Here is a 26,422-nt window from a genome sequence, read left to right on the forward strand (position 1 = left end):
TTAACTGCATCATAATCCAAAAATTATTTAGTATAGACAAGGTGCTCTAAATCTCAAGCTTATACAAACCTCAAAGGATTGGGGTTAAAGACAAGATTGGTAGAAGAAAAGAGAATATTAGAAGCGGTCAACAATTGAGACGGAAGAAATTTCAGGTCAAACACTATAATTATTTCACACAAAAGTAATTTTAATGTAGAATGTAGAACTTTGTGGAAATATTTCGATTGGTCAACCCCTTTATTACAGGCAGATTTTGTGGTTGTGTTTAACCAATTTTTAAGTCACGTTAGGAAGGATATGTACGCATTTGCTTAATATTATCTTAGAAAATAATTATTAGTGATTTATTTTTAGAGACTTTGATTAAGTTTTTCAGTTTTACTTAATTAAAATATTTCATCTTTTATTTGAGATTTGATATGATTAGCACAAAAAAGAGTTGAAGAGATAATAAAAAAAACGCATACAATGTAAGAGGAAGAGACCAAATTTAATGGTTGATTTTCTTGTTGAAATGAAGACATACTTTTGTAAATGAAAGTTATTGATAAGAATATTTTTTATTTTGAAGAATAAATTTTATTTTTTTTGGCAATCCGCTAGGCAAGTGCCTCGGGCTAGTTTTTTATTAATAGAAGAAAAGAAAAATACAACAATTAGGAAAAGTACAAATAAGGGGGACAATAGCATCGGTATTGTTACTCATATGTCTTGGCTATATAATCACTCCTTTGCGCCTCACATTGCCTATGACAGCCTCATGTAGAGGATTCATGGTGTAGCTGCCTGCAAAGTCTCACGAGGGCATATAATCTTATAGCCGTGTGGATAATTTCCAAAGGCATAGGACCAAGGAAACACAAACCGTGCTAAACCTTACCTTACTAATCGTATTGAGGCATAAAAAACCTCACCTACTAGCATGTATGTAAAAAATAAGAACTAGAAAGTACCAAATATTCAATGATCATCACAGAGTTTATAACATACTCTGTGATGATATTACAAATGAGTATACTAATATAATGGTAGAATAAAATGATGAAGGAATTAAAATGTTGTCCCTTCTTGTCCGAACTTGTAATTTCTTCAAGTTGAAATTCTTTTTCATCACAACCCCAATTCTTCAAGATGTATTCAAAAATCATGATTTCTTTTTTGAACGATTGGACTTTGTAGATGTAGTTGGGGCAGCCTTCTTTTGTTTGGCAACTCTCATTGGAGGTTGCCTAACATTTAAAAAATCGCTGACCTTGTCGTCCCAACTATTTTTCCTTGTATGTGCCTTCTTTATTTTTCCACTATGCATAGGTGATAGGTCACCTTTTCTTGATGTCTCTGCCCGGCATTGATTTAAGATATCACCTTCCTCCCCTTCTTCATATATATCTCTACCTACCAATAGTGAATTTGGCATGTCTTGAGAAACACCCTGAGTCATCAATGTATTGCCAGCTTGTGCAGTAACCAGACTTGCCTTACTTTGTTGTGATTTGTTCCTGCTCATATTCTCATGACCAGTGCTTGAAATAGCATGATTTAAAGCTTTTTTAGGATCAGAACTTACCATTGCATCCAAAAGTTATCTTTCGTCTAACGAAATAACTGGAGCAGTGGTTACGAGCTGTTGCTGCCCAACCTGTGAAATTGTTACTGTTTTGCAATAACCAGTAGGAGTCCTAGCTGTAGCGTTTGGATCATTTTGTTGTTGTTGTTCAATAGGACTTGTATGGATACCTGATGTGGCATGTTTGGTCGATGTTGCACCTATATGAGTTGTAGCTGGCGTACCTTGCCTTGTAGATGTTCTTGCAGGAGCACTTGTTTGTCACAGTTTGGAACTGCCCAGATGTTGGTGTTCCTATTTTTGTTCGATCACCATTAGGCTTTGTGTTTGAGGTGTTGGGATTAATTTGCTGATATTGCACAGTAGTTGTAGGTGTTCCAGCTACTGCATTTTGAAAAGCTTGAGATGAAGGATTTCTAGGAACGAATGCAGGAGCATTGGAGTTCAAATTGCTCGTTGGACTTGCTGCTGGCACTCGTTCAGATATTACCATCACTAAGGAATCAATCTCCTCACCTGCACTCTCATGATTAGCCTCACGATCAGCCTCTTCTGATGAATAGCCAGCAAAACCATCTCCCCAATCCTCTTCATCATCATCCTCCCGTTGTTCTAGCCAAAGTTTAGACTTGATAGCCAGCAGCCTCAAATTTCCTTGTATAGCATCATTGTTATTCCCCGTTGATAACATAAGTTGCCCAGTTTCACCTTCAACCTCTCCACAAGATTCCATTGACTGAGAAGGGACCTCAAAAACAGATTTGTTTAAGGTGACCAAAGGTTGTTTGACCATGGAATTGTTCATCATCATTTCTTTTTGAACATCTTTAATGATTTGTTCAACCTGTGGATTGGAGAAATGCAATGTAGGTGGATTGGAGTTGTGTGCCTCTGCATTAGAACGAATCTGTTGTTCTGGACTGCCTGGAGATTTATGCATCCCAGATTTTGTAGCTGCCTCGCGATCACACTATTGCATAGTCTTCGCAGTATCATCCAAAAAAGGTTCGTGCATCAGAACCTGCTGTATACTCTTCCTCTCCTTATTCACCACTTGTTCCTGGTCGTTGCTTAAGGCATCAAAAGAATTAGTAAATTCAACTCCTTGCTTTTGCGCCAGCTGGTGCACTTTTTTATTTCTTGGAGATCCTATTTTGCTGGACACCATTGTCCAGTTTTCAGCCTTTTTCCCATGAATGTTATCACTCTTTACACCTTCTTTAGAAGCGTCATTAGTTCCAGCCTGTAAAATTGCTGATTTTGTATTTGCAACAGTAGGTTTATCAATCTTAGACATCACTCGATCAACAATTTTATTCAACTCAGGAGCATCAGTTTTGTTTTCTAGAATTGCACCAGCTTGGCCTGCATAAAGAATCACATGTGCATTAACTGTTTGACGCTCAACTTCATCAGATTTTTGCTTATCCCCTGGTCCTTTAGTAACCCCTGCTGAAGCACGAACAGATATAGGAACTGTAACAGGATTCAATTTCGTCGATACCCTAGCACCACATATAATTAGGACACTCACCACATATAAACCCCTGCTGATGAACTAAGACACTCACCACATATAATTAGGCTCCGTAAAATTAAAAAAACCAGTGTATACCAGACTAGAAGAGAAGACTAGTGGAATTTGAGACTATATTTGATCATCAGATTGAAGCTTGGTGGCTTAAAAGCAAAGGCCAGCCAGTGAAGGTACAAGTACCTATACTAGTGGCTGACTAGGAGATACTAGCATAAATAGAGAATCATTTCTCCATGAAACAGTGACGAAAGAAAGCCACTCGCTAAGAGAGGATTATATCAGTTTGAGGAGCTATTGATCTTTCAAGTTACATATATAGACTAGCTGATCGAAACCCCGAAATGTTGTGGTGGTCTCTTGTGCAATCACATGAACAAAATTCCTTTTTGAACTACTTCACAGTAGCATGTAGAAGACATGAGAGACCGACAACATTCAACCAGTCAATGTGATTTGTTGTGTTTAACTGGTTGAATGTTGTTGATCTCTCATGTCTTCTGCATGCTGCTGAGAAGTAGTTCAACAAACCAGTCAACATGATTTACCCCATAATTTTATGACAACAGCTCTCAAATCCCAAATCTGTATCTCGCACCATCGAATAAATAAATAAAAACTAATCACTTGAGTACATATATATCTGAAGTTACGAGAGATGTTCGATTCCTTCCTCTATGATCCCTGCATTCTCTTTCTTTGTTGTGAAGTGGATGTGGATTTGGAGCCCAAGTCCACTGAAGGAACTGGATGAAAGAGCTACCTTCCTGGAGCTGCCTCCTTATTGTAGATCGTTAGTTCACCAATTCAAACTCAGATCAGTTGGCAAGTGGATTTGTGCCTGGGTACGAACTACAAACTAGAAATTCGATCTTGAAAGTGTATCTAAGGCGGATTAGTTGTTTATTTTCAAAAGAGAATTTGATTAGAAAATCTGCAACAGTGTGATATCAGAAAGATCCATGAGAAAGTCCCAAACTTTTCTTGGCAGTAAATAAAGCCTACTAAAAACTTTTCTTGGCAGTAAATAAAGCCTACTAACATTTCTCCTGAACCCCAAATACTCTGCAGAGAAAGTAGAATGCATGGCACAAAAATCAGATTAACCACAGTACGTGCAATTGTGTACCTGTTCTTGTGCATGCTTAAAATCATCCATGTTAAGTGGACAGATGCCTGCACTACTACGCAACGCCGGAGTTGGCCTGTTCTCTGCAACTGCCGATGCTTTCTCCTGAAATCATGCCCCAAAAATAAAGAACAATAAGTCAATAAATTTAGCAGATTAAAGTGTAAAGACTCCATAGGAGATGACGAAGACCAATTAATTTAAGACATCGCCAAAGGAAATACATCATGAAGCTAGAACAAAAAGACTTCCAAACAAAATTAGTAATAGCGCTTTTGTATGTTGTGATCCAGGTCACCAATTCAACCAAATGTTGGAAGGTCACAGAATTATAACGAAAAACTAGAATGAACTCAAGCAACTGACCTTCTTCTCTTTCTCCAAAATTTCTCTAATCGGGCAATGCGCAGCTGTCACACATAAATTCTGGGATTGGAAATTTCAGACAGCAGTAAGTACGATATCAAATGTAGATTTAAAAATAATGCAGTTATTTTGAAGGAGGTATTGCAAAAACAAATGCATTAGGAAGTGCAAGTAATCTTGATCCAGACCTTTAAATCACTCCCTGAGTACCCTTCCGTCATATTAGTAATAGCTTCTACATCTACATTTGGCGCTAATTCTTCCTTCGCCAATATCACTCTTAAAATTTTCTTTCTGTTTGGAGCATCTGGCACGTTTACCATCAACCTGTATTGATCAATCATTGGAGCACCAGTAGCCGTAAATCATTTAAAAATCAATCATTGATCAATCAGTTACACTTACGCAAATCATAAGGAAATAATTTATTCAAATTTTACCTGCACGGAAGCCTCCTAATAACTGCTTCATCAAGGTAGAAGGGTCTATTTGTTGCAGCAAGCACAAGCACTCGTTCCTTATCTTTTGTAAGCAAACCATCCCAATTTACCATGAATTCATTCCTCATTTTTCGCATAGCTTCATGCTCTCCTGGATTTTCTCGTCTTCCTAACATGCTATCCACCTAGTAGACAAGAAGAAATGGAGGAAAAAGGACAATATAAACAAAGAACGATATAAAGAAAACTTTATAACTTTTTAGGGTGTGAAAAAAGAAAACCTAGCTTTGTAATCTATATAGGAAAAAAGCTTAGCCCAGCAATAGCTGCAGAAAATGTCACCAACCTCGTCAACAAAAACAACACTAGGCGCTATTTTACTAGCTAACGTGAAGACTGCTTTGACATACTTCTCTCCTTCACCGAACCACTGATAAGAAAAAGTTGTCAACCATTTTAAGAAGGGCCAGTCAGATATAAAACAACAGAAAGCAGATATCAGTGATACCTTTGACGTAATGCTTGACATTGATATGTTTATAAAGTTTGCACCAGCCTCAGTAGCAACAGCTTTTGCAAGCATTGTTTTGCCTGTACCTGGAGGTCCAAAGAGCAATATTCCCGTGCAAGGCTGTAGATAGCATCTTGTTCAGAAACATGAGTGCATACTTGACGACCAAGTTCTATCTGCCTCAACCCCCACCCACCCACCCCCCCACCCCCCCAGAAAAAAAACCGTGGGAGGAAAAAAGATCCCAATGGACTTCAACATAACGCAAATTACTTTAACCTTGGACAGCTACTCCAAGGGGGGGAGAGAGAGAGAGAGAGAGAGAGAAGAAAGAAAATCCAAATGGACCTCAACATAAAGCAAATTCCTTTACCTTGGTCAGCTGTCCTTTACAAAACAATTCTGGTCTTTGAAGAGGCAACATCACCAATTCTTTCAGAGTATCCTTGACAGTTTCCAAGGCCCCAATGTCATTAAAAGTAACACCAATATCACTAGGTGGAATTACGTCCCCGAGTAGTCTCTTCTCGAACTCATTTTCAGTAACTACATCCTGAAAGTCAAGTATCCATCTCAGATTTCAGGTAATTCAGAATGAGAAGCACCTTTTTTAAGAAGTAAATTTGCACAGTCGAGAAGAAAAATCAGAGCCACCTTGAGGGATTTCTTTGAACTCTTGGTTTCACTCTGAATGCCTTGCAAGATATTGAGCCCATAAGCAATGCTGCAAATAAAAAGACATTTCAGTGAAATGTAAAGCAACCCAAAACAACCTTCGCCCCCTAGAGACGTGAAATAAGAGGACACTTTCTTTACATGTTATAACATTATGGACTAGAGAGTGAAAATTAAATTTGACCTTTCACCGGAGATAACTAGCTTGGCGTCCTTCACGGAAGACTCAGATTCATGCATAAAGTGATGACTCAAAGCCCAGCCGATTATCTTTTCAATGCCTTGACAGCCACATCAAGAAATATGATAGACTGTTATAATCAAGTAAACGATTTCAAAGCTAAAAGGCCTAAAACTACGAGAAAACACTTACTTTAGTTTGTGAGGGCTTGATCTTTTATGCATAAAGTTTCCAGGTCAGGGCAATCAATTCTGATTCGATTCAAAACCTGAAATCGCACATATAGTTAGAACAGCTCAATAAATCAGTTCATTGAGGATACATTTCCATAAGCATCATACTCATTTATCTTTCTTATACAAATCATCATAAACAGTCAATTGTAAATATTATCTTATGCTAACTTCACAAGTGGTGGAGTAAAATGAACTTTTCTTCTGGCAAGGGATGCGCTGATGAGAAGGTGGTTTCAGCCTTTCAGCTGAATCCAGGACAAGACAGTAAGAAAATGAAAATTGAAGTGCTAAAGAAATGTTCATGGTGTTGCCTATGTGTCCTAAAAAATCCACAACCCAAAAACAATGAAGGGATCTAAGATAAAAGGTTTTTGCCCTTAGCTGGTCAGAATAGAGCACTCACATTGCGAATGCTTGCTATGTTTGACTGAGATTTCATAGTTTCCATATCCTGATCTAACTGTTGCTTCCAGTCTGATAATAAGGTTTCATCCTGCCACAAGAAGATCCCTATTACATACTTAAATCAAAATTTAATACAGTTGGCACTTGGCAGTCTAAACATAAACTGAAAGTTACCGGAGGAATCTGTATGGTAACTTTGTTGGGGAACAGGCGGGTGAGCTGCTTCATTGTCTTAGGGGTTTCTTTGCTTCTATCATGCAGCCTACCAAAATTATCCTGGAAAGAGATGCCATTCAATGCATATTAGTCAACCATTTGACAGAGGCAAGTACTTCCAGAATGCAATTCGTAATAACCAAAAGCTCACCTAGAAGCTCCAAGGAGATGCCAATAATAATAACAACAATAGACCTTATCAAAAGAATAATAATAACAAGGATAACCAATAACAACTTATCAAAAGAAATTTAATAATAATGACGACTACTCTTTACTACACAATTTTCGAGTAGAGCTAGCACGTAAAACCAAAGTCCATAGGTCCGTCGGTATCTGACTCATATGAACCATATTAGTTCGTAAAAAATGGTTTAGCACGCAATGGTTAAAACAGGTTAAATGGGTTTGGTGTGGGTTTAAGAAATGTTAAGTTTCTTCTTCTTTTTTTTTTCTTTTTTTTGGGGGGAGGGGGGGGGGGGGGTGTCTTGGAATTAGGGGTGGATGGTAAGGCAGAAGCTTAAAGGATTTGAAGGCACATAACTATAGCAACATGTTCTAGTCAACTTGTTAGCACACCACACCTGCCATCCTCTTCCCCCAACCACCTCATATCTGCAATTTTTTAAGCTTTTAACTGATTATTGAGTAGTGGAGCTTCAAGGACCAGAAATCAAACCAAGCAACAAAACCCTATGGTTTCAATTTGATTACTGTTCAAAAAATCACTTATTTGCCGCCAAAAGAGAACCTGTCCGAGATATAAAATATATCGAAATGAGGTAACGCAATGTTGTCGTGGTGTAGTTGGTTATGACGTCAGTCTAACACACAAGGTCTCTGGTTCAAGTCCGGGTGACGCCACTATATATTTTTTAGTTGAATTATTAACTTGGAACTGAAAGTTGGAAAAAATAATCCTTTTTTTTTTCAAAGTTGGAAAAAATAATCCTTTTCTTTTTCATAGTCCATTCCTCTACTGAATCGCGATATCAACTGTTATTATTGCACAAGTAGTAGATTATTATTCATTACTCAATATCATTTGGACTTTGGTGTTTTCCAAATGAAATTGTATTGGTCTTAATCGAAAAAAGTTTACACAAAAATATAGACGTGTCTTTGTATATTAAACATAGTTATGTTTCAAGTGCAAGTGATATATTTTCATTCAATTTTAGAAAACTATAGTAAAGTAGCAAGGTTCAAAGGAGCAGCAAAGTTTGTCGGATGTGTACTTGCGCTTCAACTTGTCACTCGGTTAAAATGCTTGATTTACGCACACTTGGTGTCTTTTAACCTTTGTTATCTTTCCTTCTCATGTCGAAGACAGAGAGATATACTATATATGTTATTGGTGCATATAAACGCATAACACCTAAAAGAGAAACACGAGCTGGCACTCTACCTTTCGCGGAATCAGATTTGAATATGATTCTTCACCATTACATTTTCTAAAACGAAATCGTCTACCATCTTTTGGTCATTCTAATTTTTAAGTAGCAAATATTTGGTAGTTCCTCTTAAGCATGCTGATTTGTTGGTGCCCGAGAATTAAACACCATTAGGAACAATTTTCAAACGATCCCTTTCTACGAGCAATTGAACGAGCGAACCCTTTCTCTCATTTATATTGCAATCTTCCGTATTTACCAACTGTAGACATGTCAGTGTATCACCGCAAAATAAAAAATATACTTCTCCATGTTTCAGTATAATGGTAAAAGAGTTATGTATACAAAAGATTAAAGAACTGCTGGACCAAATGCGTTTAATGAATCAAGCACATAAACAGAAGTTGATAATCAAAGTTAACCCCCCACAAGTACTCTTTACTCATAAGACCTCGTGTTGTTTGTTTCCCCAAGACTACTGCAATACAGGCAAGACCAAAGAAATCTGTTGTGTGCCAGCACACAATCGGACTGGAGAGATACTGTATTCCCAAAAAAAAATAAGAACCCCAACAATTTTCAAAATCTGTGAAACTTCTTTATCTGGAAAGAATGGAAAGAATTGAACAGGAAATGGAGGTCAGCACCCACGATTCATCTAGCAAAATTTGGCTCTTCATTTGTGTCATCTGCAAGCTGCATCCTTCATTCTTTTTTTATAGAAATCGTCCATAGGAGGTCAGATTCAGATTGCACTGTTACTATGTTCTCTTTCACGATATTAGATGTACTGACTAAACCACCAAACCTCATTTCTGTCTTGTCTGAAATAAAGTCAAGTGAACACAAGTCAATCTAGTAGAAAAAGTAGATACCACCAATATGATGGCATCAAATTTGGAGAGAAATTTATCCTTCTTGTATTGAACCAAAAACAAATAGAGATATGCAGCACATAAAGCATCAACCTATAACAAATTGAGGCAGGTTGAGTCTAAACTACCATATTAAAAGTTAATAAGAAAAGAGTAAGATGGAGTTGCTCACCCAAATTCCATTTGAGACCTGTGGTTGTGGTTCTTCCACCAGCCGTTCCAATGGGTATGAGTCCGCAATGCGGGCCCTCAACAGAGGACTGGATATGAATCTTGTGATGATGTGTACTCGGAAGAAGTTGGATGAGGCAGTCATCAGAGAGAAGAATAATCGGCATGGACGGGAAACGGCATATGACATTAATATTTCCCATCTCATGGTCAAACCTTCCACCAAGTGCTCCGGTGGCTAGAATACACAACTGTAATTACACACAGATACAAGTCAATCCCACTGAAACTACATTACGACATTTATTCCAGTAATGGGGTCCTATAATCTTCTAATTGCTCTGAGATTATGCTAAATTGTATTGGCTCTCCTTGTGTGTGCTTGTAATTATCATCTTACTATGTTAGAGTTGTAATATTGCATCATATTTGTGATCTTTATAATAGTGGCTTTTCTCTAATGTCAGTAGATCCACTCAAAATAATAATAATGGTAATCATAAAAAGACAATAACAAATATACTGTTCCTTTTAATATCAATGTGAAATGTTTATCATCTGTCAACTTTTAGTTTGATCCAGCACCCTTAGGTGGTGGTAGAGATGTTAATTAATTAATTGTTCAATTGGTTACAAAACACTTTACTATATTTTTTTAGCAAAAGTAATAGAAGTTGGACCAATCATGCTTACAAGTAGAAAACTTCCACTATATATGAAAAGGTATATCACATTTTTTTTCCATAATAACCTTACAACATACCCTACTAGAGAGTACAAGGAAGAGTTTTTTTTTTTTTTGATAAGGTAAACTGTATAAATCAAAAGGGAGAGAACTCCCGTATACAAGAAGTATACCAAAAAGTAGAGAATTTACATAAGAACATGATTCTCTACAAAAGACGCCCAATCTTCCATACAAATAGGGGCTATATGAGTGCACCAAAAAGCGATCAAAGATAAAAGACTATTCTTAAGATGTGAAAAAAGAGACTCAATCCCCTCAAAAGCTCTCCTAGTTCTCTCCCCCCAAACTATCCACATGAGAGCTAACGGGGCGAACTTTCACGCCTTTTGCTTTCTTCTTCTACGAAAACCGGCCCAGCTATATAACATTTCCTTTACAGTGCTTGGCATCACCCAATTGAACACCAAAAAGGTTCAGGATCGCCCTCCACAAAGCCGAGGACACAGGGCAATGCAACAAAAGATGATCAACATCTTCCCCTAAGCTTTTACACATATAGCACCAACTAACAAGTGTAATTCCTCTCTTTCGCAGATTCTCAGCAGTCAAAATCACTCCTCTTGCCGCTAGCCATGCAAAAAAGCACACCTTCGTGGGCGCCTTAGGTAAAAGGACTTTACAGTGAACAGACCATCGCCAAGCAAACCCTGTCTCCAAGAATCACAAGATGGATGGGGCCTGTCTTGCCCCTATAGAAGTGTCACTAAATCTTAGAGCTCCGCAATCTCCCAATCTTGCATGTTCCTTCTAAATGAGAGGTCCCATACTAACCCTCCCCCCCCCCCTTCATGCTCGTAACGAATCTGTTGGACCATCAATTCCTTCTGGTTTGAAACTTTGAAGACGTGGAGAAGGAGACCCTCAAAGTATCCTCTCCACACCACTTATGATTCCAAAAACTGATTTTCCTTCCATCTCCCACCCTGTGAGAGATGTTGCCTCTGAAGGATGCTCCTCCACATGCCACACCCGAAAGGTGTTGTGATTGCCTTGGTCCTCCAACCCCCTCCCGTGGAATCGTACTTTTCTATTATGACCTCCCTTCATAGAGTATGCTCTTCTACCCCGAATCTCCACAGCCATTTCCCCAACAAAGCTCTGTTGAATACCCTAAGATCTGTTACTCCAAGTCCACCCCACTTCTTTGGGGAAGTGACTGTCTGTCAATTCACTAGATCATACTTTCTAGTTCCATCCGTTGCATCCGAAAGAAAATTCCTTTGAAGCCGCTCTAGTTTTTCCGTGATGCTCACAGGAGCTTGCAACAAGGACAAGTAAATAGGTGGACATACTCGATAAAGTGCTTTTAATGAGCACTTCCTTTCCACCTTTTGACAGGTACCGTTTCTGTCAGCATGCTAATCTTTTTTAAACCCTTTCGATCACTGGATTCCAAACCGTACTATCCTTATGCGAAGCGCCCAATGGGAGACACGAGTAAGTAGTAGGAAGGGAGCCCACCTTACATCTGAGAACATAAGACAAAGCATCAATGTTAGCAACCTTACCCACCGGGAAAATCTCACACTTGTCAAGGTTGATTTTGAGACCTGATACTATCTGAAACCACTGCAGGACCTGCTTTAGGTAGGTCAATTGATCCATATCGGGATCACAGAAAATCAGGGTGTCATCCACAAAAAGCAAACAAGAGACTCTTCGGGCACTGGGCACCCCGATCGGAGCTGAGAATTTTCTCAAGAAGCCTCCGCCCGCCGCACGATCCATCATTTTACTCAAAGCATCCATCACTAGAATGAATAGCATGGGGGATAGCGGGTCTCCTTGCCTGAGACCCCTGGAGCTGCCAAAGAAACCACACGGGCTACCACTAACCAGGACAGAGAATTTGACTAAGGAAATGCAGAACTTGATCCATCCTCTCCATCTTGCCCCAAACCCCATCCGCATCATAATGAAATTCAGGAACTCCCAATTGACATGGTCGAAAGCCTTCTCAAGGTCCAACTTGTATAGTAAGTCGGGATCTCTATTTTTCCTTCTGGAGTCTACAAGTTCATTTGCCATCAAAGTTGCATCCAAGATCTGCCTACCTTCCACAAACGCATTCTGGGAGGACGAAACAGACACGTCAAAAACCTTCTTGAGTCGGTTGGAAAGCACTTTAGAAATAATCTTGTAAATGCTCCCCACGAGACTAATAGGCATGTAGTCACTGATACGCACCTTCTTTCTTAGGCACAATAGTAATAAAAGAAGCATTGATACTTCTCTCGAAAACACCATTCACATGGAACTATTCAATGGCTTCCATCAACTCCCCCTTGATGGTGTCCCAACAGAGCTGGAAGAAGGCCAAGGAGAAACCATCAGGGCCGAGGGCCTTATCACCAGCACAACTCGACACAGCCTCGTGCACTTCCTCCTCCTTGAAAGCCTTTTATAGCCACTCACTGTCGCCCTCCCCTATGTGGTTGAACTCTGTTCCCCCCCAAAGTCGGCCTCCAACTAACTTCCTCTTTGTATAAGTTCTCATAAAACCCTACTATCGCTCCTTCTACCTCCGCCTCTCCCTCAATCCTCACCCCATCCACAAAAGGACTTTATGAAATTTCTCCTTCGATTTGCAACTGCCACCCTATGAAAAAATTTGGTATTCGAATCCCCCTCTTTTAACCATAGCGCCCTCGAATTTAGCCGCCAACTAGTCTCCTCCTGAGCTATTGCTAACTCAACTATTTCCCTCTTAACCTCCCCCAGTCTCGCTTTCTCAGATTCATCTAACTCTCTCGCCCCTTCCCCTCCCTCTCTAGATCCCCCAATTCATGCATAAGCTCACTCATTTTAACCTCTACCCTCCCAAAAACCTCCTTATCCCACCTAATAATATCTCCCTTGAACAATTTAAGTTTTTTCGAAAGACAGAATGAAGGTGTCCCTGATACCCCGTAGCTTGTCCACCATCCTTCACCTTGTCACCAAATCTTAGCACCTTCAACCACATGTTCTCGAATCAAAAGGGAGCACACACCCCCCTCCCTCTGCCTCCATCTAGCACGATAGGCAAATGATCTGAAGTCAGCCGAGGTAAAGGAATCTGCAGCACATTCGGCACCAGCTCATCCCAGGAGGGTGATATCAGAAATCTATCAAGTCTAGACCTTAAGTTGGAATCCTCCGCCCTGGCTCAAGTAAACCTTTCCCCTGACAGAGGAAGATCAATGAGAAAGTGATCATTGATGAAGTCGGAAAACTCCTCCATGGCCCTTGAAATCATACTACGCCCTAATCTCTCCTACGGGAATCTAATAGTGTTAAAGTCTCCCCCTAGAACCTATGGAATGTCCCATTCCCCCATCATATTGGCCAGTTCCTCCTAGAAAAACATCTTGGACACTTCTCCTACCGGTCCATACACTCCCCGAAATCCCCACTCCACCTCACTCATTCTATTTTTGACAAGAGCTGCTAAAGAAAAAACTCCCTTCTTAATCTCCTTTACCTCCAAGCTTCTATCATCCCATATTAGAAGAATGCCCCTAGCACTTCCCGCTGCTGGAACCCAGTCATATTTTACCCAACTACCTCCCCAGACACTCCTCACAATCACATCCGACAAAACTTCCATTTTTGTCTCCTGAAAACAAACTAGGTTAGCACTTCACTCTCTAACTCCCACTTTGATGATGGCCTTTCTGTTTGGGTCATTCATCCCCCTCACATTCCATGAAAGAATCTTAACTTCCATAAGAAACAATATCCCCCTTCTCCCTACCCCCTCTAACCGAGCTCCCTTCCTCCCTGTCACACACCCGACCCCTTCTCTGGTACACCACTACATTCCCTAAATTATTTTGCTTAACACCTTGACCCAACTCCCTCCCTGCACCATCATAACAAGATTGTTGCTCAATCTCCTTCAACAGTTCTAACACCCTATCTTCCTTCCCTTCAAAAGAAACACCTAGAAACTTCCCAAAGTTTAATAGTTTATCCTCCATCCAGAAAGGCATAACCCCTCCTCCAATCCATGACGAAATTGGACAGGCGTCTTTTATATATAGCCTTTCCTTGCCCCTACCGGAGGAATACAAGACCATAGCATTCTTAGCAATAGGAACTTTTGGTGCCGAAAGGTTCTCACCCTTTCCTTGACGGATATCAATCTCTGAAATTAGCATCCCGCTGCTATAGGAATGGCCAAAAACACCAGTAGGGTAGCAGGAAGGGGGAGAGCATGGAACCCTTGGTGGCATCTTAACTGGAAATACTGGTTCGGCACTACCGTCAGATGGGGCATGCTCAACAATCTTCCCAGAAAAAGAAGAGGCTTGAAGTGTAGCCTCAACACAACTAAGCCCAGAAGCAGATGAGGGGGCGATGGAGCTGGGTCCATCAGATGCGGGAGGCCGTAGAATAATAGCACCATCTATAGCCGGTGCCGCCCCTGAAGCAGCGTCCATCGAAGAGGGGCTCAGGTCACTAGAGCTCGGTGCAGAAATGCCACTGTGTAGCACCACTGGCAGAAGAAGGAAGAACGATTGTTCCCATATGCTTAGGAACCTTATCAGACGCAGCTTGAAATAATCTGGGTCCCTTAGGATCTATCTCTAATTGAATTGGAAAAAATTGTTGGGCCCATATGAGGAGGCCCAGACCTATACTTGCTGAAACCTTGCCTTGCCCTAGGATAATTAGAAGATGACCGACCCATTCTGCCTTTCCAGCCTGCATCACTAACCCATTCATGTCTTTTCCTCCTGTTGAAATTTTGTCTTCTTCTCCCAAAATCATACCTCCCGTCTCTTCTCGATATAACGTCTGATTCCGGCTTAGTCCACTAATCTAGTGAGCCCTCCCATCCCCTCAAAGATTGATTTCCCCTCCCCTCCCTTCTATTTGACCTTCCCTTTTCTTCCGCCACTGTCTCGGGCATAAAGATAAGGCGAAATTCAGGGCTCAACCAAACCCTATAACTCAAGTAGCCATCTTCCACCACAGTGGAGATAGGGATTTTGCCCCCTTTCCTCACCACAATCCTCATTGCGAGAGATCGTGTAAGCTGCAAGCGACATCAATAAAAACCACACAGATTTCCCCAATCTTCTTGAATAAGTCAAGACACCTAAGATGCACAGGGAGACCCACCATGTTGACAACCAATGATTCGCCGGTGAAACAAAGGTCTAGACACCCATCGTGCTCCATCCATCTGTCTAGCTTTAAGAAGTTCCCTTCGAACCACATGTTTCCTCTTACAAGAATATTTGAAGCTTGAGACTCGTCGACAAAACGAAAGAGATATTGTGTGTCCCCCAGTTGCGATATTTTCAGCCCGTCCTTGACATTCCATGCCTCTGCTGCCCAGTTCCTAACAGTCTCTGGAGAACCAACCCATTTGGAAAAAGACCCAATCAGATAAGATTTCAAGAAGTCCTTTCGCCTGAGAGTGTGCTCCTCAGATAGCGAGAAGTGCGGCTCCTGCCCTACGTCAACCTTTCAATGGCATCTTCCCCCAAGTTCTAGGTCTGGCCAAGAGGCAGCTTTGATGAAAGACACGTTTTCTAGTTTTCTAGATTTTAGAGAGAAATAGGAGTTTCTCTCTGTAGAATTCATCATATTCTTTTTTTTTTTATTTTGCACCGGGTGTCCGAATCTCTTCGAGCCCCGACTATTCCCGGGGGTGCACAGGCCCTCGACAAGGAGTTTCCCGCAAGTGCACCACAGTTAATTCAGGTTTTACCCAGTCCGATGGCCCTCAGAAATTGTTTGCACCCAGTGGGTTTCGAACTTGAGACCTTGAAAGGGAGCAAACCCCAAGGCTCAAGTCAATTGCAACCAGGTGCGTGGCTGAGATCTCGCCGAAAAACAGACGTGTTGCCCGCACGTGGCGGCGCGTGAGAGCTCGATTAACAGAGGGTTTCACTGGGGTTTGGTCGCGGGAAGTTTGGCTCTTGATAGGGGTGGTAGAGTCTTAGGAAGGAGAAGAGAGAGAAGAATCTCAGGAAGCGTTCCTGAAAGCATTTTTTAGATCTGGATAGAAGGGTTTTTTCACGCAGCAAATTTGGGGGGATAACAAGGAAGAGGTTAAAAAGGTTTTATTGAATTTATTGATGATTACTTCACCTTGCCACTTTATATCCTCACTTTCTTGAAGATTGTGCATGCAATGGTATCCCTGGTAACTAGTTTCAATTTCATTTTAAAGGAATGAGTAAAAAAGGCAATAAATGAAGCTTATACCAACCCAGATTGAATAATGACGAATAAGCAATACATCTAATCCACCATGTGAAAGATTTTCTAATGAATTGTTTATTTCAAATATCTATTCTAAATGAATAATTTAGAATCCATCATATTCTAGATGCGGTTGTCCCAAAAAAGAAGTAAGATCTTGCCAGAAAAAGCCCCAAAGGATAGAAAAATTAGTAGTCACAGTAGGTGAAACGCAGAATATAGGGAGGGAAGAAAGTTTTCTGGTACTGAACAACTGAAACAGTCGCCGGAATCTGGAGTTTAATGGCCGGAAAAAGAAAAAGTCACCAGATTTTGGTGGAACTGGGACAGGGAGACTCGGAAAAGCCTCGAGAAGAGGTTGTCGGAAGAAAAAAGTTTGAAATAGTCGCCGGAAATAGCCACACGCGCCGGCGCGTGGTTGAGATCTCGCCGGAAAACAGGCGTGTTGCCCGCGCGTGGCGGCGCATGAGAGCTCGGTTGACGGAGGGTATCACTGGGGTTTGGTCGCGGGAAGCTTGGCTATTGATAGGGGTGGTAGAGTCTTAGGAAGGAGAAGAGAGAGAAGAATCTCAGGGAGCGTGCCTCAGAGCATTTTTTAGATCTGGATAGAAGGGTTTTTTCACGCAGCAAATTTGGGAGGATAACAAGGAAGAGGTTAAAAAGGTTTTATTTAATTTATTGATGATTAATTCACCTTGCCACTTTATATCCTCACTTTCTTGAAGATTGTGCATGCAATAGTGTCCCTGGTAACTAGTTTCAATTTCATTTTAAAGGAATGAGTAAAAAAAGCAATAAATGAAGCTTATACCAACCCAGATTGAATAATGATGAATAAGCAATACATCTGATCCACCATGTGAAAGATTTTCTAATGAATTGTTTATTTCAAATATCTATTCTAAATGAATAATATCCTATTACTAGCAATAATCATAAATAAGAAACAATTAGAGTACAAATATCCCACAACGAAAAGATGCAGATATAGTTTGAGCAACTATTTAGTGTAGAGATATTTTTAATGGATATAAATTAGAATATAGCATATTGATAAACATGGAAAAGGGTAAAAATTTCAAGAGTTATGTTAAAAAGCTTAACTTACATTTGGATGTTCTGGGTTTAGTAATTCAAGAATATATGCAACACATTTATGAAGATCTGTGGTATCTTGATCATGAGATTCATCAATTATCTTGGTCCCCTGCAAAGTCACCAAGCTATACATCCTCAAAATATGGTTCTAACCATGCTTTGTAGTGAACTGCACAAACATATTGCACAAGAACAAGACGGCAAAGAACGATCTTGAGCCACATAGCTAATTATATCCAAAAGTGTAATAACTATCTAGTAACTGAAATGATATACACATGTAGTCAGGTAGCTTAAAATCCTCACTAACATGCTTGAAAATGAAAAAATGCACAAGTTTAATTACATACTACATTAGAAAGAATTTAAACAAGACCAGATATTATTCTCTTGATCTTTACACAAAAACTAGTAAGTAGAAGTGTGGTAACTGCTCGTATAAGTAGAAGTGTGGTAACTGCTCGTACACAGGGCAAAAACTTGAACTCAACAATATATTTGGAAACCACAAGGTTTTAACAAAGTGGGCCTCTCTTCTAGACTCAAGAATATATTTGCACAGCTCAACTATACTTTAAACAAATTTCTCACTCTCGGATAAGGTGAAAGACAGGGAAGCTCTTAACACACCATACACTTGGTAAACTATCACATGGAGCTCCACTCCATTGCATATCAAAGAAGATCCACCACAAAGGTTCTGTAAGGCCAAGGGTTCAAACACCAGATTCTTTCGGTAAGGTCAAACACCAAATTCTTTGAAGGTTGACGTCCCTAGAGGTCGGCATTTAACACAAAGTGATGATTCAATTCAAAGTAGGATAAATCATACTAGTAAGGGAGACTTGTAAGTATATATCAATCAGGACTGCCTCAATCCAAATTAATTGAGATCGACTACATCAATCCAATGTATCTATTCTGCCGCACCATTCAGGTTCCATTTCATTTCAACACTAAATATTCTGTCTTTTTAAGGCAAATTAGTTATTCTCCAAAACTAGATGTTCCCTTACACTTATCCCTACACAAATATAAAAATGTGGATGCTTTTAAAATTTATTGGAAAACAGATTTGCTAAGAAACTACAGAACCATCACAAGCAAACTCTAGCTTACCAGGCCTCTATAAAAGTCAAGAACATCAGTTCTGATTGAATCCATATCTCCTTTTATAGCATATGGCTTGTACCTGTAAAAAAATCATGGTTCACTCAAATTCAATGTAAGATGACGAAATAAAAATTTCCAAATATTAAGAAATTGTGCTTTAGCCCAAAAAAGAAAAAGAGAAATCCCGATGCTTTTACATATTGTCTGCATGTGTTTTTACTCACTTATAGCTCAAACTTGAATCTCAGTATTTGTCCTATGCTTGGATTACTAATATGGCATGAAAATTTTCAAATAATAACTTATTAACTCATTCTTTCCTCCAGCAAAAATCCAAGTTTTAGTTTTCTTTTGCACATTCTGGTCCAAGAAAAAAAATACCAAGGCCCATGTGAGGGGAGTGCAGCAAACCTAAACAAGTTCACAGAGTTCAAAGCTACTAATATATACTATTTTTTTAAAGTAGATTTTTCTTTTCTCGAAATGGTGGAAAAAGTAAATTCTTCGCCCTATAAAAATCCCGGTTTTATTCAGAGGCGGAGCTAGAGTGCCAGGAGAGGGTTCGACCGAACCCAGTAGCTTTGGTTCGAACCCTGTACTTGTCTAAAAAAATCCATTGAATATGTATAAATTATTAATTTAGAACCTAGTAACTTAAAACGATAAGAATCTCGAACTCATAAGCTTTAAATCGTGGTTCCGCCTGTGGTTTTATTCCTTATTATTTTGCCAATTTGCAAGTTTAGAGATTGGAAGAATGAACCAGCAACAAGTTGCTACGTATAATCAGTAACAAGAGCAATTGGTAAGTGAATTCAGAATCACCTCTTACGAATATCAGAAGGGTCGTCATGAGGAAAAAAGCAGGGCAATTCATCAAACACCCTATTCGCTCCACCGTCAGCGCAAACATGAACCTGTGCTGCTCCAAACAACAAACATATGCCACCATTTTCAGGGAAATTACAAGGCACTAGAGAAGTTCAAAAAAGGTTGAAAAAAGGAAGGCACAGGGCCCATTACCGTGCTCCCAGAGCAAAGGAGTGAATCGAGGGAGGCGTTGGTTAAGGATAACAAGCGCATACGTTAGAGCAGGCCCGTTGTCGGTAGGAAGATTTGGGAGGAGGAAAGTAGATGAATGAGACATCGGCCCCATCTTTGCTAACTTGCGCCCCTCAAAATCACCCCGCTGTTTCAGTTTTTTCAATTAAGAAAGAGAAAACATACGAACACCATTATATACCAATCAATTAATTGATTAATTAACTATATAGACTACGGATCCACATCTACTCTTTTTTTTATAGTTTGGGGGAAAAGGGAAAATATTATGTGTGCTCACGCATTCCCTACATCTAAACACTAAAAACACAGAGTTTCAGCAGAAAATTGTACAAAATCAGATCAAGACATTCAATTAAAACGGAGGGAGTAACTCAATATCAGAAGTGGAAAGGCAAAAGATGGATAAGTTGAAGCTACAAGCCCTGTGCTAATCATTTTATTGAACATGAACCAAGACAATGCCAAATGTTACAAAGAGTTTAGCATTGAGCTTCAAAAAAAACCAATTCGGCTATATACAAAAAAGGAAGTTGGTGTGTGCCACAATATAAGTAAATTAAAAGATAACCCTGATCGAACCTCTTGTTCAGCAGATTCAGGCCCTGATTCATTCAACTCACCCTGGATTTTCTCCCCAAGCGTATCATTAATCGACGATGACAATGCCTCCGCCGCCTACAAAACGGATCAATTTATATAGAAAATTTCAAAGGAAAAAGAAATCTTTTATGCAGGGTACATGCAGGCATGTAAAAAAAATCAAGATTTAGTGGTCAGGTCTATTAAATTATACATTTTTATAAAATCTGTTTACATGAATTTAACCCTAATCTGTTTTAAATCTGAATCTATTAGGAGTTATCCGATAAGAGAAACCCTAACCTTGGAGTGCTTGCCGTTAGAAATAGGAGAGGAGGGAGAAGAGAGAGAACCCTTAGGAGGACGAAGAGCTGCGTCTGGTCTCAACCATGTTTGATCTTTTCTCCTTCTTCTTCTACAGATCCAAAGAATTAGAGAAATGAAGCAAAAAACGATTTGGATGTTAGGAGTAATAAATAGAGAATTCTAGTGTGTGTGTGTGTAAAATGGAGAGAGAGACAGAGAGACAAGGGGAGAAGGCGAATGATTGCTGAATTTAGAGTTCCGTCTGTTTGCTGAATTTATATAAAGTTTCAACAAACATGTCAAAACCTAATTTTATCCAATGCTTCCTTTGATTGGGTCGAAATTGGCTAAAAGAAATCAACCCACTCAGTTTGATTTTGAATTTAATTCCCCTATATATATATATATATAATCAAGAAAGTTACCATATATAATTGACATTATGGTTAAGTCAAGTGGCAAGCTAATAAATGTCAATAGTATATGGTAACTTTATTCTATATTTGACTATTTTAGTTAAATACAAATATAATTTTGAGTTTATAGATAAAGTTCTAAAATTCGAATTTAAATTAAAACTAAAATTTATCTTTTTTTATCATGTTATCATACTTAATTCGGTTAATGATCATATGCAATCATGTTAGTAACTTTTGTTATTTTTATAATTATTTAAATACTACTTCGCCTCTGGCAAAAAAAAAATACTACTCCATATAACTATAAAACTCTTTCACATTTTGTCACGACCCGGGATTTTCACCCTCGGGAGTCGTGATGGCCCCTACTAATGTGAGCTAGGCAAGCCAATTATTTGAACAAATTACTTCTTTATCCATTTTATACTCTTTAACAATTATAAAGCCAAAGCGTGTAGGCAACGAAAAATTTCAATAAGCGGAAGAAATGTAGTAACTTATCTGAATATATATATCTAATATAACTATTTGAACCTCGACCACCCAAAACTAGTGTCACAATGCCACAGACAATCTAAGAATGCTACATACAAAGTCTGAAAATAAACAATACATTGTTTCTGAATTAAGGAAATGAAACATGAATAAAGGGATAGAGGGAGACGCCAGGGCCTGCGGACGCCTGCATGTCTACCTTGGATCTCCGCGTGGACTGAAGGCAGCCACCCAATCTACGGTCCAAATGTTGATGCTCCGGGATCTGCACGTAGTGCAGAGTGTAGTATCAGCACAACCGACCTCATGTGCTGGTAAGTGTCTAGCTTAACCTCGGCGAAGTAGTGACGAGGCTAGGACCAGACTACCAAATAAACCTGTGCAATTTAACTATATACAGCAGAAAAGAAGAACAGTAATATACAGTCAAGTATGGGAGGGGTAACATGTTGCGGGGGAGCTATCAATTTAGAATAGAAAGACAACAGGTAATTGAAAGAAACAACATATCTCAGATATCAGCAAAGAACCAGAAATCAATAAGTGCACGGCATCACCCTTCGTGTTTTTACTCTCGTCCTCATCAAAGCAATCAAGTAATGAAAATGTGTACGACATCACCCTTCGTGTTTTTACTCTCGTCCTCACCATATAATTAATATAATCAGCACGGAATGGTATATCGTGCGGCACGGCATCACCCTTCGTGCTTTACACTCTTTCCTCACAAATCATACACGACATCACCCTTCGTGCTTTAACACTATCTCACCAAAACAATACACGATATCACCCTTCGTGCTTTAACACTCTTCCTCACCCAAACAACAATCACAAATAATAGGGCAAGGGAATAAATGAAATTACAATAAGAATCCTGGCAAGGGAACAATAGTTCAACAATCAAGTCCCGGCAAGGGAATAACATCAAAAGAAGCATCAACATCCCGGCTAGGGAGATAACATTAAAAACAACAAATTTCCGGGAAGGGAGATAATATAATGATTCTCTTCTCTTTTACTTCACAACTCACTTCACAACTTTGAGCCAATGCTCTAAAAGGTTTAATTTCCGCTTATACTTTCACATTTCACTGTACAACTTGAGCCAACGCTCCTCAATACTCAAATGTCACAATTTCTTCCACAAACTTTGCCCAACAAAAGAAATCATCACCAAAGCATGAATAATACAACGAAGCCATAATAATCACAATATAAGACTCATGGGCATGCTTGACACTAACGTATAGATACTCGTCAACATGCCTATACGTCGTACTCGACAAATACCACATAGCATTTAGGACTCGACTCCTAATCCCTCAAGCTAAGGTTAGACCAAACACTTACCTCGATGCCACAAACACAATTCAAGTCTCTACTATCGCTTTACCTCTTGATTCCACCACCAATTCGCTCGTATCTAGCCACAAGTTACTTAATTACATCAATAAATGATAAATGAATCAATTCTAATACATGAAAATGAGTTTTCTAAAGTTTTGCCCAAAATGTCAAAAATCGCCCCCGGTCCCACATGGTCAAAACCCTAGGTTCGAACCAAAACCCGATTACCCATTCCCCCACGAACCCAAGTATATAATTTGTTTTAAAATCAGACCTCAATTCGAGGTCCAAATCCCCAATTTTTGAAAAACCTAGGTTTTACCCAAAACACCCAATTTCTTCCTTGAAAATCATTGATTTGGAGTTGAAATCATGTGAAAAGATGTTAATGATTGAAGAAAACGAGTTAAAATTGACTTACAATCGATTTGGAAGAAGAGTTGTCTTTGAAAAATTGCCCAAGAGTGTTTTGGTTTTGAAAGAGTGTGAAAAATGAAAGATTTTCGGCTAAGTTATAAAATTGCAGGTTGTAGATATGGGAATTACGACCAATTGCGAACCCAAACTTCTGCTAAGTTTGCATTTGCGAAAATTGAAAATGCGACCAACATGTCGCATTTGCGACGACTGGCCACAAGCTGGGGGATCACATTTGCGATTAAAACACTTGCAATTGTGAGATAGGTTGGCTTGGGCTACTGTCACAATTGCGACATAGACCTCGCTCCAACTCCAGCGCTTGAAAAATCTATATTTATATATATATGTTAAAGCAAGAAAGTTACCGTATATAATTGACATTATGGTTATGTCAAATGGCAAGCTAATAAATGTCAATAATATATGGTAACTTTATTATATATTTGACTATTTTAGCTAAATAAAAATATAATATAATATATATATATATATATATATATATAGAGAGAGAGAGAGAGAGAGAGAATTTGAATTAAAAGATAATTTTGAATTTATAGATAAAGTTTTTAAATTCGAATTTAAATTAAAAATAAAATTTATTTTTTATCATGTTATCATACTTAATTCGGTTAATGATCATATGCAATCATGTTAGGAACTTTTGTTATTTTTCTAATTATTTAAATACTACTTCGCCTCTAGCAAAAAAAAAAAATACTCCATTTAACTATAAAACTCTTTCATATTTAGAACCCTATAAGTATAGTTCTTTGAAATAATGTAACTAGATTTGAATAAAACGAATTTCTTTTAAAATAAATGTAATATATAGCGTACACGTATGTGTTTATCCAAATAACAAAAAAGAGTTTACAAAACCAAATAAAAGTTTACTTACATATATAATAAAGTAAACATACATTCAGGAGAAAGTAACATCACAAAATCAGTCAATATTATAAAAAATATTTTTTTTTTCTTCTTGAAGAATATTTGTTTGAAGAGTCAATTTACATAAATGAACTTCAAACAAATAAAAAAACTTTGGTTATATAATTGCTATCATTAATTTCAATTTAGCACATTCAAGGAATTGAAGGGTATAAGCTGAAACCCCTTCATTTAACCATAGTCAAGCCAATATTACAAGGGAATAATATTTTTTTCGTTGAAGAATATTAGTTTTGAATCATTAGATTATGTGAAAGGTTTTTTTTTCAAATTCAACAAGAGATAAATTGGTTTCTAATTGATAGTTTCTATAGCGATATTTTAAGTGTAACAAAGTGTACATATAAAAAAAATCGTATGACGTGAATTTTTTTTTAAAATGTAAACAAATTATTTCAAAAAAAAAAACTCTTTGCTTTTTTTTTTTACTTCGAAGATAATAAAAAGACACGATATTTTTGAACATTAGTAGAGAGTTTTAAAATTATTATAATAGAAATTATATCATAAACTCAAAAAACCGAAATCTTATGGAATATTTACATAATATCTGGCCATATTAATTGTTTACTTTTTATAGCTAATATAAATAGATGATATACCGACAACACACGATTATACACATATTATAATTTCAGCTATTTAGGCTGATTAGATAAAGCCAAAGAAAAATATGAAATAATTTCAACCTAAGAAATATAATTAAAGTTCATATGTAGATAATTTTTATTAAAACTCATCCTTTTATAGTAAAATAAATTATTTTTTTGTAACAAAAGAAATAATGACATAAAAAATAAGATAAAAGAAAATAAATATTGAAAAAATGTTAGAAAGATCTAAAAACCAGAAATAAAAGATGACAACAAATTTCTTCTTATGTTTCATCTTTGTTGAGTATAAAAAATTTGAAATTTAATCTCATCGATTTCATATATATATATTTTTAACTCAAATACATAGATTATAAAATAAGGATATCTTAGAATATTTTTTTTTAATTTACATTATGTGTCGTTTTTAAAAAATCACTATAACTAACAAACTGATATGATATTCGAATTTGAATTGGAATGCAATTTGAGCAGTTTGCATTGATGTTAAGCCAAGTATGGTGTGGAAAATAAACTACTTGACAATTTTAAGACAATATATGCAATATTTTATAATAATAATCAACTAATTTAACATTTAATGATTCAAAGAACAAATTTTTTGTATATATAGGGTATTAAAAATTTAAATTATGGGGTTAGAGATATCGATAAACTTAAAGTGGAGTCATACTGAAATAAATCCGACCAAAGAATCATTTAAATTTTTAGATAGCCGATTAAAGTGAATTTTAAATTAAGGATAATATCTTCACTTGCATCATTATAAAAATAATCATTATTATAATATACATAAAGTTTTAGAAATTGAAATTTCAAAAATAAAAATATTTTTGAAAGATAATATCATACCAAATAAGAGACTAAGTTGTAGTATAAGAGTCACGTCGTAATCAAAGAGTCGTTTATATCGTATCAACCTTTGTATTTTGCCATAAATATGAGTTATTATTTCACTTTGTGTCTATTTTTATGTTCCAATGACACATATGAGAATAGTGCAAAAATAAAATTATCACTACGAGAATTGAGAAAATGTTTGTCTTCTTTCATGTAGTGTTTCTTAATTAATATTTGACAATTATCTATAATTGTTTAGAAGGTTTAAATGTTAAGGTTATTTACATATAATTCAAATGACTCAGATATTTAACATGGTCAATGTCAAATATCAAAATGTAGTAAAAAAATTCACTAGCTAAAGAATTTTTTTATATTTTTAGATAGTCAACTAAAATGAGTTTTGAATTAAGAATAATATTTTCAATTACATTATTATAAAAATAATTATTGTTGAAAAATAAAGTTTTAGAAACTGAAATTTTAAGAAAGAAATATTTTTTAAGAGGTATCAACACAC

The 26,422-nt window shown here is 37.7% G+C and overlaps 1 protein-coding gene and 1 pseudogene across 4 annotated transcripts; both read right to left on the reverse strand.

Moving 5' to 3' along the window:
- Positions 1-4,198: 4,198 nt before the first annotated feature.
- LOC107810085 (outer mitochondrial transmembrane helix translocase-like) lies at positions 4,199-8,929 on the reverse strand (annotated as a pseudogene).
- A 20-nt stretch (positions 8,930-8,949) lies between these two features.
- LOC107803471 (thiamine pyrophosphokinase 2) lies at positions 8,950-21,186 on the reverse strand. Of its 4 annotated transcripts, none has more exons than XM_016627207.2 (8): positions 20,811-21,186; positions 20,508-20,603; positions 19,887-20,052; positions 19,689-19,785; positions 18,870-18,942; positions 17,761-17,859; positions 9,705-9,954; positions 8,950-9,481 (listed from the first exon to the last, which is right to left on the reverse strand). In XM_016627207.2, the coding sequence occupies exons 3-8, from the start codon at positions 20,017-20,019 to the stop codon at positions 9,363-9,365; spliced, it is 771 nt and encodes a 256-aa protein (XP_016482693.1). In that variant the 5' UTR covers positions 20,020-20,052; positions 20,508-20,603; positions 20,811-21,186; the 3' UTR covers positions 8,950-9,362. The 4 variants fall into 4 exon arrangements, with proteins under 4 accessions (XP_016482693.1, XP_016482692.1, XP_016482694.1 ...); XM_016627206.2 differs by having other exon boundaries at positions 20,549-20,603; positions 20,811-21,135; XM_016627208.2 differs by having other exon boundaries at positions 19,689-19,780; positions 20,811-21,134.
- Between the last annotated feature and the right edge of the window lie 5,236 nt (positions 21,187-26,422).

Source organism: Nicotiana tabacum, chromosome 12, assembly GCF_000715075.1.
Source record: "Nicotiana tabacum cultivar K326 chromosome 12, ASM71507v2, whole genome shotgun sequence".
In the NCBI taxonomy this organism is placed as follows: Eukaryota; Viridiplantae; Streptophyta; class Magnoliopsida; order Solanales; family Solanaceae; genus Nicotiana; species Nicotiana tabacum.

Coding starts and splice junctions, on each gene's coding strand:
- LOC107803471 (XM_016627206.2), bottom strand. CDS start 20,575: ATGATACGCTTGGGGAGAAAATCCAGG. Junction 18,943..19,688: donor CCTTCTGATATTCGTAAGAG/GTGATTCTGAAT, acceptor ATTTTTTTACAG/GTACAAGCCATATGCTATAA. Junction 9,955..17,760: donor TAAACCCAGAACATCCAAAT/GTAAGTTAAGCT, acceptor GTGTAATTACAG/TTGTGTATTCTAGCCACCGG.